Genomic DNA, 14,212 nt, shown 5'->3' on the forward strand with positions numbered 1-14,212 from the left:
TATGTTTTCTATCATCAAATAAAAAAAAAATTAATCAAAGTCAATTGAATACATAATTCATGTTGCGAGCTTGAAACACTACCTAAATATTTAAAAAAATAGTGAAATTAATATTTTTCAAATTTAAACAATTATACTAAATTTAATGATAAGATGATCTAGATTTTTTTATATATATTTCAAAAAAATTATGTCCAACCTGGTGCAAAAAGATAAGTGATAAACTAGTAAGTAATATCTAGCTGACTTATGGTTTAACTCAATAACTCGAAGAAGATAAGAACTTTGGTTGGTTAAAACATTGTCTATTTTTTTAATAAAATAATAACATTTTAAATTTTAATTTGTTTTTAGAAAAAAAAAAAAAAGAAGAGTTGATCCATATCTCGGTGTGGTACCGAGTTTGGCCTTACAACGACGGCATTAAAGATCCATTTCATTTGAAGCTTCTAGAGGGAGGGCAATATAAACTACTCTCGTTTTGAAAGCTGATTGCATTGCTCTCCATTAATTAATTCTCCATCTCCTCTGTATTTTCTCGGCATGGGTCATTTTCAAGAAGCAATGATGGATCCAACTCATTGCTCCCTCGATCTTGACTGGTAGTAATATTTTTCTATCTAAAAGAAGTCGACTCTCGAGAGGCTGATGAGATGATATATATAGAGGTGAAATAGATGGAAAATTATGGAAATTATGGAATTGAAAAAAAGGAGCTGAAATGAAAAATACATCAAAAGATAGATGGCCTGCTAGGGTTTTTATGAAGAATACATTTAGGTTCTCAAATTTTAAAAATAATATAATTTATACAATTTAGATCCCTTCAAATTAGGAGTGTTCAAAAAAACCGATAAACCGAGTAAATCGATAAAACCGATAAAAAATTAACCGAAAAAACCGAACCGAAAAATAAAACCGATTAAACCGATTAGATTATGTAGAAAAACCTCCGGTTCAGTTCGGTTTTCAGTTTTGTAGTGCAGAAACCGGGTTAACCGGACTGGGCCGGTTCAAAAAAAGGATCCCTAGGCTAGGTTAGTATAAATAGAAAAAGTTGCACCAGCACATCCCTCTCTTCTCTCCAGTTTACTCTCCCCCACATACTTTCTAAACCCTAGCCGCCACCCATGTTTCACCATCTTCATTTCAGCACAGCCCCCCATCTTCGTTTCTCATCTCTCAACCTTTCTCACATCTCTCAACCGTTTTCACAGCCCCCCATCTTCATCTTCATCTCTCAACCTTTCTCACAGCCCCCCCTTCTTAGCCAACATCTTCATCTCTCATCTCTCTAAACCTTTTAAGGCTTTAAGCACAACCCCCCCTCCTCCCATAAAGTAGATCTAGTGAACGAACCATCCTTATCTCTCTATTTTTTTGTTCTTTTCTTTAAGCATAGTCGACTAAACTCATGGATTAACAACCAAACAGCAGCCCCCCTCTCTTCAATCTTTATCTCTTAATTTTTTTGTTTCTTTTTACTTTTTTTTTTTAATTTCTGTAGATCTATTATGTATTCATTTCCTATATTTATTTACAAGGTTGTTGATTTGCTATAGTATGCTCATGTTGCGATTACTGTAATGGATGTTGTGAGAATTATTTATTTACAATTTCTCTTTGATTTTATCTATTTTTGGTGGGGTATTCTTTAGTGGCTGGCAATTTATGCACGATGTAATGCTTAACTGGAAGGCAGTTGGGATGAATCCTATACCCAGGTTTCAAAAAAAATGTCCATCTACGAGCAAGACTCCCTATTAAGTGCTTCTAATGATATTCTTGAAACCTACAATTGTGTTGCTAATCTATAATAGTTTTGTAATTCTCAAGTTGGCACGACATTTTTTCATCATATATGGGCTTCTTCATTACATTAAGTTATGGCAAAAATATGTGAATTCAAAGCTGTAAAAGCTCAATTTAATCTAAGCTTTAAAAAAATCCCAAAAAAATGGGATTAGGTTTCCCGGTTTTTTGCCAAAAAAACCGGATTTAACCGAACCGGACCGGTTCGGTTTGAACCGGTTTTCGGTCCGGTTCGGTTAATATTTTACAAAATTACTGTAATTCGGTTCGGTTGGTTTTTTGAGTCTAAACCGAACAGAACCGAACCGTGAACACCCCTACTTCAAATCACATATTCAATTTTGGTATAAAAATTAATTTGTATTAGTTTTCAGTCCTTGATTAAAGAAATGAGAGAGAGAGATTGCTAAAGTATAGCAGTGAGAAAGAAGGTCTTTGTTGACACTATTATCGACCATCAAAATGATTTTCTTGGTGTTTTTAGGTTCCATGCAATGAGAGAGGCTTAATAGTTATCGTTTAGAGTCTTAATATTGCTTGAAAGCATGTCTAAGATGAGGAAGTCAGATCAAACTCGATTTGATTTTGGATTTTTGGATATTTGTGAGGTGTTTCTGGTTAATGAATTGATTTTTAGGTGTTTCAAGAATCTTCATGAGATGTTTTGAATTTAAATAGCTTAAAAATTGAATTTATCAAGAAAAAACAAAATACTAACCTGATTTTCCAGCCACCAACATAATATTGGTTAGAATCTAGGCTCATAGATAAAATGTTACTTGCCTCAGCAGCTGATGCATTGCTCACGTTAGGGGTGTGCAAAAAAACCGAAAAACCGAGTAAACCGATAAAACCGACAAAAAATTAACCGAAAAAACCGAACCGAATAATAAAACCGAGTAAACCGATTAGATTATATAGAAAAATTCCCGGTTCGGTTCGGTTTTCGGTTTTGCAGTGCAAAAACCGGGTAACCGGACCGGACCGGACCGGTTTAAAAAAAAAAGGTCTGTACTCCGCCCTAATATAAATAGAAAATTTTGTTCCACGCTGCTGCGCCGCTCTCTGGCTCTCTTCTCTGAGTTCTCTCCACTAAAATGTCTAAATCTAACCCTAAACAGTGAACATTAAACTTTCTCAATCTTTTGATTCTCTTTCTCACTCTCACGGCTAAAAGAAGCCCCTTCCCCTCACCGGCTCACCCCCTGTCCCCTCTCGCCCCCTCGCCTCTCCTCTCCACTCTCCTTAGACCGACCACCGGCGACCGACGTTTTCTCAACGGCTCAACCTCTCAAAAGTCAAAACCAGTGAGTTTTAGTTTTAGTCCTTTCTGATTCCAACCCAGATCGTAGTTTCTCTTGTTCTATCATGGGTCTGTGCTTATCTGTCGAATCTACATCTTTCTGAGCAATGGGGGTTGCTAGGTTTGACTGTTTTATGGGGGGGTTTAAACGTATGGATTGATTAGTATAAATGTTAAAGTTGTGAACCTTTTTATGCTGGTTTATGGATGGTTTAATTATTGGTATGAATGTTAAAGTTCTGAGCTTTTATTACTCCGTAATAATTGAGTGATTTAACGATTAATCATGGTTGCTATTTTATCTGTTATACTCTTTGTTTTTTCTGGTTTATGTTCCTGATTTATTCTTTGTTTCTTGATGTATTGATTGATATGTGGAATGGATCACTATAGTTCTATAATGAGCTTAGTTGCGGAACAGGAAATGAAATGCATTCTGGGTATAGCTGAGAGCAGAGGTTCTTTCTTTCTTTTTTTGTGGGTGTGGGGCGGGGGGGTGCAAACTGATAGATTTTATTTTTTAAATTATAGGAAATTTAATAGTTCGACTGATAGGAAGCTTGATTATTAACTTTATGTTTTAAGTTAGTTAGCATTCATTAGATATTCGGGAAAGAGAGTAAGTAATCTAGACGAAATTCATGACAACATGGGTTTTTTTTCTTCCTTTCATATTTTGTGATTTTTCGATTGCTGTCCTGTCAAGTAGGAAATTCATAATTATAATAGAGAATTCTTTTGGGGAATTTATGATTTGTGGTGTTGATAGCTGATAAAGTCCCCCCACCCCTACCAAGCCGAGCTGCTTAGTTTTGGTGAGAGTATTTCAAACATTTGACAATTGTGTGCTATTATCTCCTTCAGCGATGAATTTATTGAACCTGTATGGACTATGGAAGGATTTACATATTTATTACTTCTTTAACCTGAACCCCACTTAGCAACAGTAGGATAATCAAAGGCTGTTTGTTTTACAGATGCATATATTTATCCATGTGGAGAATCAACTCTTATGCATAATGTCCTATGCATTAGGGATTTTCCTTTGCATTGTTGTTTTCCTTTAGCACAGATGATCGTATACTCGACCAATTTCGAAGTTCTCTATCTCCAGCAACAGTTCAAGCACTTATTTGTTCTCTATCTCCAGAAACCTACAAAAACCTTGAATCAGGTAACGTTTCTTAAAAACTTACACATTTTATTTTATTTATTAATTAACACATTTTTATTCTAACATGTTTAATATTTTATTTTTTTAGAATTTGGTGGAAAGTTGCATTTAGCAACGGATGATAATTAGTTCACAAATTGTGAATTTGTGATGCATGTATTGAAAACGTATGGTATAAATATATATATATTTTTTAATTTTTATATCTTCTGATTTAATTTATCATGTTATAATTCTAGATTATGAATTTCAGGAATCAAAGTGCAATGCTCTTAAAGTGCTTTTTTATTGAGATGATGTGCACATGAAGATTTATTTTTTGTGGCTTGGAGTGTTTTATGATAATGTTATTTGTTCTTTTTTTGTTAAGCCCTTTGAAGGCAATGGTTTGTATTTTGTAATTTGGATTTTAACTTATTGGTGTGTGATTGTGAGTGTGTTATTTATTTAAAACTTTTCGGAAGTAGAAAAATATTAGTAAGTTAAAAATATATTGAACACAAGATTGACACTAATAATTTCATATAAATGAATATTTAATGGCCAAAAAAAATTAATAAACATAAGATTGATAATAATAATTTAATATAATTGAATATTTAAGGGTAAAAAAATTAAATATATTTGGAATCTTCAAAGAAAATGAGATATTAGCAAAATTAATTGTAAGCCCACCAGAAATCTATTAGAAGCCCATTAAAAGCCTATTAAAGGTTCAAAAAAAGCCCAAAAATGCTTATAGGTTTGTCCGGTTTTTTGGTTAAAAAACCGGACCGGAACCGAACCGGAACCTGCCGGTTTGGGCCGGGTCCGGTTCGGTTTCGGGTGTTCTTTTTTTTTTTTTTTTTTTCAGTTTGGTTGCTTTTTTTGAGGAAAAACGAACCGAACCGGTTTTGCACACCCCTAGCTCACGTATATTTTAAAGAGAGAATGATGTCCAACCCTTTAAAAATATAAAAATAAATAAATAAAATAAAATCAAGTCCAAGAACTTAGACTTGAAGGCCCACCCACGTGCCACTAGTCACTTCATTACAATGGGCTATGCCATAGGGTGCTCAGATAATATTTATAATAAAATGGCCCCACATCTGATTATCATCGTTCACCAAAATCCCAACTCCCATCCCCACCACACCCACTGTTGTTTCTTTGCTGTCAAAGGATGAAAGAGAAAGAGAGAGAGAGAGTAATATACATAGCTTTTTCCGCCCGCATCATGTTGTGGGGGTAATTTTCAAAAAACTAATTTTATTTAATCATATAATAATTAAAATCAATATTCGTAAGAGTTAGAAAGATTTGGATTTTAAAAGGAAAAAAAAATGCATTTATTAGATCAATGTCTTCATTCTCTTTTTTATGTATTTTTTTTGTTTTGACAAAAGAATTTAATTAACAATGTTCTTTGTAATAAAGATTCAAAATAACTCAAATTAATAGACATTCTCAATGATCTAAATAAAAAGGTAAGGAAAAATATTATTTAACAGTTGATATTAAAAATTATTTTTATATATTTTTAAATAAAAATAGTCTTGAAAACAATTATTATTGTTTTGTGAGCAAATTAGTGAATTTTACACTTGTTATCATGATCTTTGTGTTGATTTGAATGCCTAGTACTATGAGAACAGGTGCAACCATAGAAAGGCAACCTTGAATTCTGCTAAAAGCAGTTGGATTTTTCTTTTACACTATTGATCTTATTATTATCATCATCATCATCATTGTCATACTTATCATACTGTTTCTCAACAATATAAAACACCTTATCAAATCAGTGAAATGTCTTACTTCCCTTGGATGAGGTTTTGCCTCTACTGCACGGTAGTTATAAAGCTTGTTTGGCAGTGTGATTACGATTGCTTTTCAAATAGCTTTTCGTGTCAAAATACATGCCAATAATGTTTGTTTGATTTTTAAAAAAATTATTTTTGACATCAGCACATCAAAATGATTTGAAAACATTAAAAATATATTAATTTGAAGTTAATAAAAAAAATAAAAAATTTTAAATTTTTTTAAAAATGATTTTGAAACGCAGAAACAAACAGGCTCATAGATAAGCTGAAGAAATGTAAGGTAGTTGATTTTCGAGCAGTATCAAGTCCTAAGATAATCTTCACTATCAATTTTTGCTTTCCTAAGATAATTTTTGACTCTTTACGATGGATATTTGTTGAATTCTGCAGGATGAACTTGATAGTGAAGACAAAGTCCATTATGAAGTCATGAATACTAAATACAAAGAATGCCCATGAGTTGAAGTACAACGAAAAACTGCAAAGGAAACGGAAAGTACGCAGACAATACAACAAAAGGAAACAATGAGAGAAATAAAATGACACCGGATTGGGGCTAACTTGGTCCCCTTGGAGTACTAGCGCAAGGAAATGACTGAACAAATTGTCTGTACAAGAGTGAAGAGGAGCAAGACAGTTGCACTAACAGTTGCAGTACTTTTCCAAAGGTTTCCAAAATATACCTCTCTAAAGTATGCGCTATTTTTCAACCAGGAGTTCTGGTAGTGTGTATCCAGCTGCTTGTAGAGGTTATAATAAATGGAATATTCTTCAGAAGTTTCTGCCGAAAGCTTGTCAATCAGATTCTTCACTGAAGCACCATCTCTTGTTGTGTCAATGATGTTATTTTTAATGAGGAGAGCCACATCTTTGGGTTTGGCAACAAGAGTTTCAAGTAGCTTAACGTAATGGCTGATGTACTCTTCTCCTTTATAATGACACCACTCCAAGGCAATGAGATTTCCGAAGAGAAGTTCAGTGTGGTCGTCTATCTGAAGACGTGGTATGCGTAACTCACCTTTTGTAGAAGTAAATGTTACGTCAAGTAAGCATTGATCATTTCGAGATTTCTTAAAATGAATCGCTGCCTCATGCAGCTTGGTTGCGCTATAAAATTTTCCAATCGGTTCGGCACTCCTCGGATCTCGTTGGTTGAAGGATAATGAAGATCTGACCAAATCGGTGAAATGTAATATCTCCTTGTTGTCGACGCTCGGCTTGTATGGACTCTTATTGTACCTATTTAAGTACTCGTAGGCAAGATTTGGAAAAGAAGTATAATTTCCTTCGCCGTCTTGAAGAAGATGGTCATATAATTTCTCAAGAATGAAGAATGGCAACTGATTCTCGAGCAGCAACAAGTCTTGTCGAATCCGAAAGCTTACCCCGTGTCTTGTCGGATGTTCTCCTTTTCGTTTTCAATGGTGATCTGAATTTCATCCAGGAACTTCACACGCTGCTCCCTTGTTTCCCCCCACCCTGTTATAGAATAATTTCAAATAACTCCGCTTTTGCGTCTTCATGTGCTGCAAATTCTTCTTGCCATGGTGAATAGGACCTATAGAAACTTCTTGAGGAGTATAGATGGCTTCATTTGATTTGCGAAGTGCACCAGGAACTCTGTAGATACAATAATTCCCGATTTTAGGTACAGCTCCAGCTTCAATATCCAAGTACAGTTCTTCACCTTTTGACTGTTGACTGACCTTTTCTGCGTTGTACGTGTTTTGAAAAATATACTGGTGTTCTTGATTGTATGGATTCTCAACAATATTATCTTGGTGAAAGAATGTTCCGGAAGGAATTTCAGCATCTTCTCCATGGTAGTCTGCAGCTGAAAAATACGAGGAATGAATTCCGGCATTATCTCCATGGTAATCTCCACCAGTTGAGAAATATGGTGAACGAATTTCAGCATTAACTCCAAGGTAGTCTCCACCACTTGAGAAATATGGTGAACGAATTTCAGCATTATCTTCGAGGTGTTCTTGATCAATAGAAAAGTATGGTGAACGAATCTCTCCCATCTATCAAATTTTGCTGTCCAGGAACATAAATAAAACAACAGTTACGTACTAACAATAGAATCTATTTCACAAAAATATTTCTACGCGTTTGAATTTTTTTGCTTATGCAGCATAACACAATGCTAATATTTGCTGTTAGTTTCCAATGAAACTAAGTGATTTATCTGACAAGATAATGGATTAGTTCACCAAAATTTAATTAGGATAAAAAAAAAGTGTAAAAGATCTTTAAATTCCTAAAAGATTTTATTTTTGTTAACAAGGGAAATTAATTCATACTATTGAACTACTTCTGTTATGTTATTCACATATTCTCACCATAAAGTGCACCTCCCTTTCTGGTTAATGTTTAGGGTGTTTGTGTTGGAAATATTTTGGATATGGTAACAAATAAAAACTAAAATCAACAGGTAAAAAACATTGTTTTATTTATTTTCACACCGAGACAACATCTTTAAAACTCTAAAAGAATAATAAATAAAAATCAAAAGGAAAAAAAAAACTTTTTTTATTTATCTCTTTTATGTAATGACAAGTTTATATAAATTTAAAATATTTTAATGAAATTATATGAATATTAATAATACAGTTATATTTTGAATTAAACTGAATAATTATTATTTAATTTTATCCGAACATTTACAAATATCAAAATTAATTAAAAAAATAACCTAATTAATCTCACTACAAATTAAAACTTCAAGTATCAAGTATCTTCTATTTTATATTATGAATATTTATATAATAAGTACTAGAAAGCACACTAAAAAAAGCTTACCCACTATAATTTTCACTTAATTTACTATATAATAAAAATTCACACTTAGAAAAATTTTAAAAAAATTATTTTAATATAAGATAAAAATTGTTTGCTTCTTTATTCCCTTACAAACTAAATCAACTTTAAACTCAATAATTAACAAAGAAAGGAGTATACCTCTTAATTAATCATTAAACCCGATATTCACATGCACGAGGGTAGGGTCAGGTTGCTCATGGTAATTTATTTAATTAACGAGTTAATTAACAACTTACATCATGCAGTAATTTAAAAACTAGCTTTATTGAAATAAAAGGAAATTATACGCTGAATAAAAATAATGAAAGGAAAAAAAAAACACAGAGAAACCGAGTACCTGGCCTGTGAAAAACTGTAATAATATTTTACAAATGGAGATCAAACAGCAGAGCTTCCTCTGATCCTGGACGCAAAATCTACTGCTTTAGCTGAAAAATGGCAGCCTCTCTCACACTTCCATTCTCTGTAACTTGTGTCTCATGTGCATGTTATATATAGGAGGAGGAGTACTCCCCTCTCCACTACTCTCTTAATTTATTTCAGTAATGTAAAAATCAATTAATTAAGAGCATCTTTAATTGATTGTAGGTGTCAATATTTTATTACGTTCCAAAACAATTTCTATTTTATGCCACCTTTTTTTCTCTCTCTATTACAGTTGGCCCATGTGCAAGACACTTCAATAAAAATATTTACACACAATTTGTTTTTATTTACCAAATGTTCCATTATCCACAATGGGGCAAGAGAGGGGCAATTGCCCCTTAATCTTTTTTATTTTTAAGTATTTTTTTATATTAAAATATTAATATAATAACTTTATAGGTTTAGTTTTTTTAATTTATTAGCTGCTAATTGATCCAAGCTCTGTTTTATTTTTTACTATTGTACCTACCTCTTTCTTTTCTATAAAATTTCTCTTCAAGCCCTAAACTATTAATTAGTTAAGCAAACAACTTCTTATGCTTCATGTTTTAGGAAAGTTTTCTTCATCTTTTCTATTTGTTTTATTATCTAATTTTAGTTTTATTTCCTTATAACTAGTTATTGAAAATGCTGGGGTTTATAATAATTTTTTAGTTTCTTGAATTAATATGTGTATATGCTAATTGATATAGATTGAAATGAGTTTTGATGAATTGATATGTGTATAAGTAATATCATATTCTAATGGATATAAATTGAAATGAGTTTTAATGAATTGATAAGTATTTTATTATGAATTTTAAATGAAAACTGATGGTGATAAATTTATTAGTGATTAAAAATGAAGTACAAGACAACTCAAAAAATTAGAGATATTATAAATAAATTAAAAAAATATATTTAATATTTATATTTAATCCACTTGTACAAAACAACAAGTCACCAACAACAACATCAATTATGAATAATTTACCTTAATTTTCAACAACATCAACAACAACAACATCTTTTATATGCTGAAATGCCCCACCCTAATTTGGCCATGCTTGCCATTGCCCACCACCACCACCACTGGGTCTCGATGCCGCAACCGCAGCCATTCTCCATTTCTTTCTTTCCGCTGAGTGCCTGGGACCCCACCTTGAACTCATTTCTTTGCGGTCATTGATAGGGGGTCTGATTTGCAGGCCTTCATCATAGAGGCCTAATAATTCTCGATTTGTCTTCTTTTTAGCCCATGTAGGCCCATACAAGTCGCTGGGTATTGGTACGAGGCCTTTTAAATCCTCTGTGGACTCTAGTCCTGGTCAAATGAGAGGACACGCATGTGGCTGGCTAATTTTTTTTTTTTTTTTCCAGTTAAAAAACTCTTTGCCGTTGGAGTTAATTTTCCAGCACAAAAAAAATTATTTTGGAGGGTGTAGGAGAGCGGTCCAGTGGATAAAATGAAATAACCTGATTATTTTAATAGAAATTATTGAAAACATTAAAAGAGGTAGATGCAGAAAAATAATATTCACAAACTCACATGTGAACTCATTGTTGACAAGTAGAGAGAGAAGAGTACTACTCTTATATACATATTAGTGAGACAGAGAGAGTGAGAGAGGGAGGCTGCATTCAACAGATCAGTATAGCAATATCCAGGGAAGGAGCTGTGTGCTGCTTACAACAAAACAATTGCTTTCCTCGGGTAAAGGCACTTAGGTTCTTTGCGCACTAGCTACTTTTAGTGTTCCTTTTTCTTTCTGTTCATGTTCATCTTTTGTTTCACTATATATATTTGTTTAAAGTTTTTAATTAAGCCTTAATTTAGCGGTTCTTACTTCTTAATGATAAATGAAGTTTGTCTTTTAGGCTTTAACCCTCATGAAAGAGGTCGGTCTGTAGCCTTTTGAGTTCTCGATTACTTGGCTGATCTCCCCTACCCTGTGAGGTTAATTGTTCCATTATAACGAAAGATTAAGATTCTCTCGTAAGATCACAGTTGATAAGCTGTGTAAGATATCCATACATACTACTTCCGAAGGAATAGTGTACGTAGAAATATCCCAGCACACAACTTTCCTTCGGAAAAGGCAATTGCATTGCTTCAGCAATAAATATTCCCATGACGTAACTTAATCCCACATCTCAATTTGGGTTATTTAAGGCCAGTGGAGGTTCAACGTTCATAATTAAAACAAAACAAAAAAAATACTAAACACAGACAAATTGAACAAATAAATTGCTAGAGCTGAATCAAAACAATGATAAAATTACGGATCCACATGACTGCGATCATATCATAGATAATGTTAAAAAGCACTCTACATGATACACCTATATAATCTATGGATCAGGATGATGGGAAATTAACAATAGCCATAATACACCTGTAATCTCCCATGATTTGCTCTGTATTTTTCAATGAACTTTCATGATCTTTCCTTGAAAATAGTTTCTTATACAGTTGTTTTGTTTTGATTTGTTTGATCTAGTCTTAAAACTTGTTAAGAGTGGCTGGAAAACAAAAATAAATCGTTTTAAATGTGAATTGAAATGAATGTAAGATTGTAGCAGCCATGGTACACTTGATTTGGAGATATATTTTTATTGCCAGTGATTCAATTGGTTGTATCTCTCCAGGACAAAAATCTGTTGACAAATGGAAAACAATATTAATACCCCAAGTGCTTCAAATAAGGATATTGGCATGGCAACACGTTCAAATAATGAAAACAGGATTGATAAGGCAAGTGCTTCAAACACGGGAAAGGAGATTGAAGCGGCAAGTGCTTCAAATGTTCTGAAAGATCTAGCAGATGGGATAGCAAGGTTCAAACCTGGAAAATGTCCCGAGCACTGTATCTACGAGGTACCCCGCTCACTTCGAAGCATAGAACCGAAAGCCTACACCCCACAAGTAGTTTCACTGGGCCCTGCTCACTGTGGCCATGAGGAACTAGTGTCCATGGAGAAGCAGAAATTGAGATATTTAGCAGAATTCATGGATGGGAAGAAGGTGACATTGGACGATCTTGTGACCATAGTTCAGAAGAATGAAATGGAAATTCGAGGCTGTTATAACTTCAATCGTAGCTGTGACGATTTTGTAAAGATGATTCTGTTGGATGCTGTATTCGTCATCGAATTCTTGTTGCAGTTCTTTAACCTTCTCTGTGAAGAAGTTCCTATATTACCTGAGCCTCGGATGATGTTTGGTTTACAAGTGGACTTGATACTACTTGAAAATCAGCTACCTTATTTCATTCTGGAGAAAATATACGAGAAAACCTATGCAGACCCTGAAACACAAGCTAACCTTACTTTTCCTGAGCTTGTCGCCTTCTACTTTGGACATTACTACAGGATTTCACAGAGACCAAAAGTCAACTCAGTAGGGATAAAGCATTTCACTGATTTTCTGAGATATTCTATGTTGAATGAGTCCCTGGAGATATTACCTCGTCGTCCTAGTGCCAATGTCAAACTGAAATACAGTGCAACCATGCTTCATAAAGCAGGATTGAAGTTTGAGGCAACTGAAAACAGTTGTGTACTCGACATAAATTTTGTCAACGGAGTGTTGAAAATGCCACGCTTTGAAGTAAATCAGAGCTTCGAATATGTGACACGAAACCTCATGGCATATGAGCAGTGCCACTACCCATATAGTACTTACATATGCAATTACTTTATGTTAATGGACCATCTTATCAACACTGAAGAAGATGTGGATTTGCTGGTTAAAGTGGGGGTGATTGATAACTGGCTAGGAAACAATGCCATGGTTGCCGATTTGATTAACCGGCTTTGCGAGCAAATTAATGAATTTTTCACTTGTTATCATGATCTTTGTGTTGATTTGAATGCCTACTATGAGAACAGGTGCAACCATAGAAAGGCAACCTTGAAACTTGTATATTTCAGCAATCTTTGGAGAGGTACCGGTACTGTTGCTGCAGCTGCCCTGCTGATCCTCACTTTGATACAGACTGTATGTTCAATAATTTCACTTCTAGGTCCAAAGCAGCTTATCTAGTTTTATTACTACAGTCAGTATCTGGTTATGGTTTCCCATATGGTCTCCATAATTGGTGTCTATTTCAATACAGTTGCTTCTATAGGCTCGAAGCAGGCGGTTTGAAGCTACTGTAGTAGCAGGATTGTTTTCCGGGTAGTTTTTGTCAGTCCAATGCAGTGTTATATTCTGCTGAAAGCAGTTGGATTTTTCTTTTACACTATTGATCTCATCATCATCATCATCGATAAAATATTAATCTCATAGTTACATCGATAAAAATTCAATTAATTAGTTTAACTCTGTTGGTTTTTGGTTCTACTAATAACTGTGGACCCGAGGGCTCCATGGAAGTTGAAGATACCTGTTCGTTGCCCTAAATATATGTTTATGTGATAAAGAGGAAAATGCTCAGCATTTCTGCACCTTATTCAACATTCCTTAAGACCTCTAACATGGCTGCCTATATCATTCATTTTTTCTTCAATAAGTTTCTACTTTCTAGGTTACTACTCTTCTATGGTTGTGTTAATTAGTCCTTGTAAATTCTTCATTAAAAAAAAAGCATTTAATCCTTCACGGACATGACGATGGCGAGTGTAAATTTGTCCAAATCCTCCACAAAGTTGGTTGATCAAATCTGGTACCATAGCGTTGTCCTCTAGCCAGCTGACAATCAAATCCACATCTTCTTCAGTCTTGACAAGTGATCGCATATGTAATTAGTTGCATTTGGATAGTAATGGAACTGCTCCAAGGCCATATAATATTTCGAATTGTACATTCGAAAATGTTAATTTCCAGTGACCAAGCGTGGTATTTTCAACACCCCATTATCAAATCTTATGGCAACCAGATGGTTA

At 33.9% G+C, this 14,212-nt stretch overlaps 2 protein-coding genes and 1 long non-coding RNA gene across 4 annotated transcripts; 2 read left to right on the forward strand and 1 right to left on the reverse strand.

Moving 5' to 3' along the window:
- Nucleotides 1–2,626: 2,626 nt before the first annotated feature.
- LOC118058647 (uncharacterized) lies at nt 2,627–4,723 on the forward strand. 2 transcript variants are annotated; one of them, XR_012167970.1, is made up of 4 exons: nt 2,627–3,119; nt 4,093–4,289; nt 4,378–4,456; nt 4,543–4,723. It is a non-coding gene; the product is annotated as an uncharacterized lncRNA (long non-coding RNA). The 2 variants fall into 2 exon arrangements; XR_004689206.2 differs by lacking the exon at nt 2,627–3,119 and having other exon boundaries at nt 3,630–4,289.
- A 1,949-nt stretch (nt 4,724–6,672) lies between these two features.
- LOC118058648 (UPF0481 protein At3g47200-like) lies at nt 6,673–8,121 on the reverse strand. The gene is made up of 2 exons (XM_073404596.1): nt 7,573–8,121; nt 6,673–7,434 (listed from the first exon to the last, which is right to left on the reverse strand). The coding sequence occupies exons 1-2, from the start codon at nt 8,119–8,121 to the stop codon at nt 6,673–6,675; spliced, it is 1,311 nt and encodes a 436-aa protein (XP_073260697.1).
- Nucleotides 8,122–10,895: 2,774 nt separating this feature from the next.
- LOC118058649 (UPF0481 protein At3g47200) lies at nt 10,896–13,842 on the forward strand. Its single transcript, XM_035071369.2, has 2 exons — nt 10,896–11,039; nt 11,975–13,842. Exon 2 carries the CDS (start codon nt 11,994–11,996, stop codon nt 13,368–13,370), a length of 1,377 nt encoding a protein of 458 aa, XP_034927260.2. The 5' UTR covers nt 10,896–11,039; nt 11,975–11,993; the 3' UTR covers nt 13,371–13,842.
- Nucleotides 13,843–14,212: the final 370 nt, after the last annotated feature.

This window comes from Populus alba, chromosome 14, assembly GCF_005239225.2.
Source record: "Populus alba chromosome 14, ASM523922v2, whole genome shotgun sequence".
In the NCBI taxonomy this organism is placed as follows: Eukaryota; Viridiplantae; Streptophyta; class Magnoliopsida; order Malpighiales; family Salicaceae; genus Populus; species Populus alba.

Bases quoted from the DNA above. Each gene is read 5' to 3' on its own strand.
- LOC118058648 (XM_073404596.1), bottom strand. From the start codon at position 8,121: ATGGGAGAGATTCGTTCACCATACTTTTCTATTGATCAAGAACACCTC. The intron at 7,435-7,572 runs GTGGGGGGAAAC...CTCGAGAATCAG, and splicing joins TGAAATTATTCTATAACAGG to TTGCCATTCTTCATTCTTGA.
- LOC118058649 (XM_035071369.2), top strand. From the start codon at position 11,994: ATGGAAAACAATATTAATACCCCAAGTGCTTCAAATAAGGATATTGGC.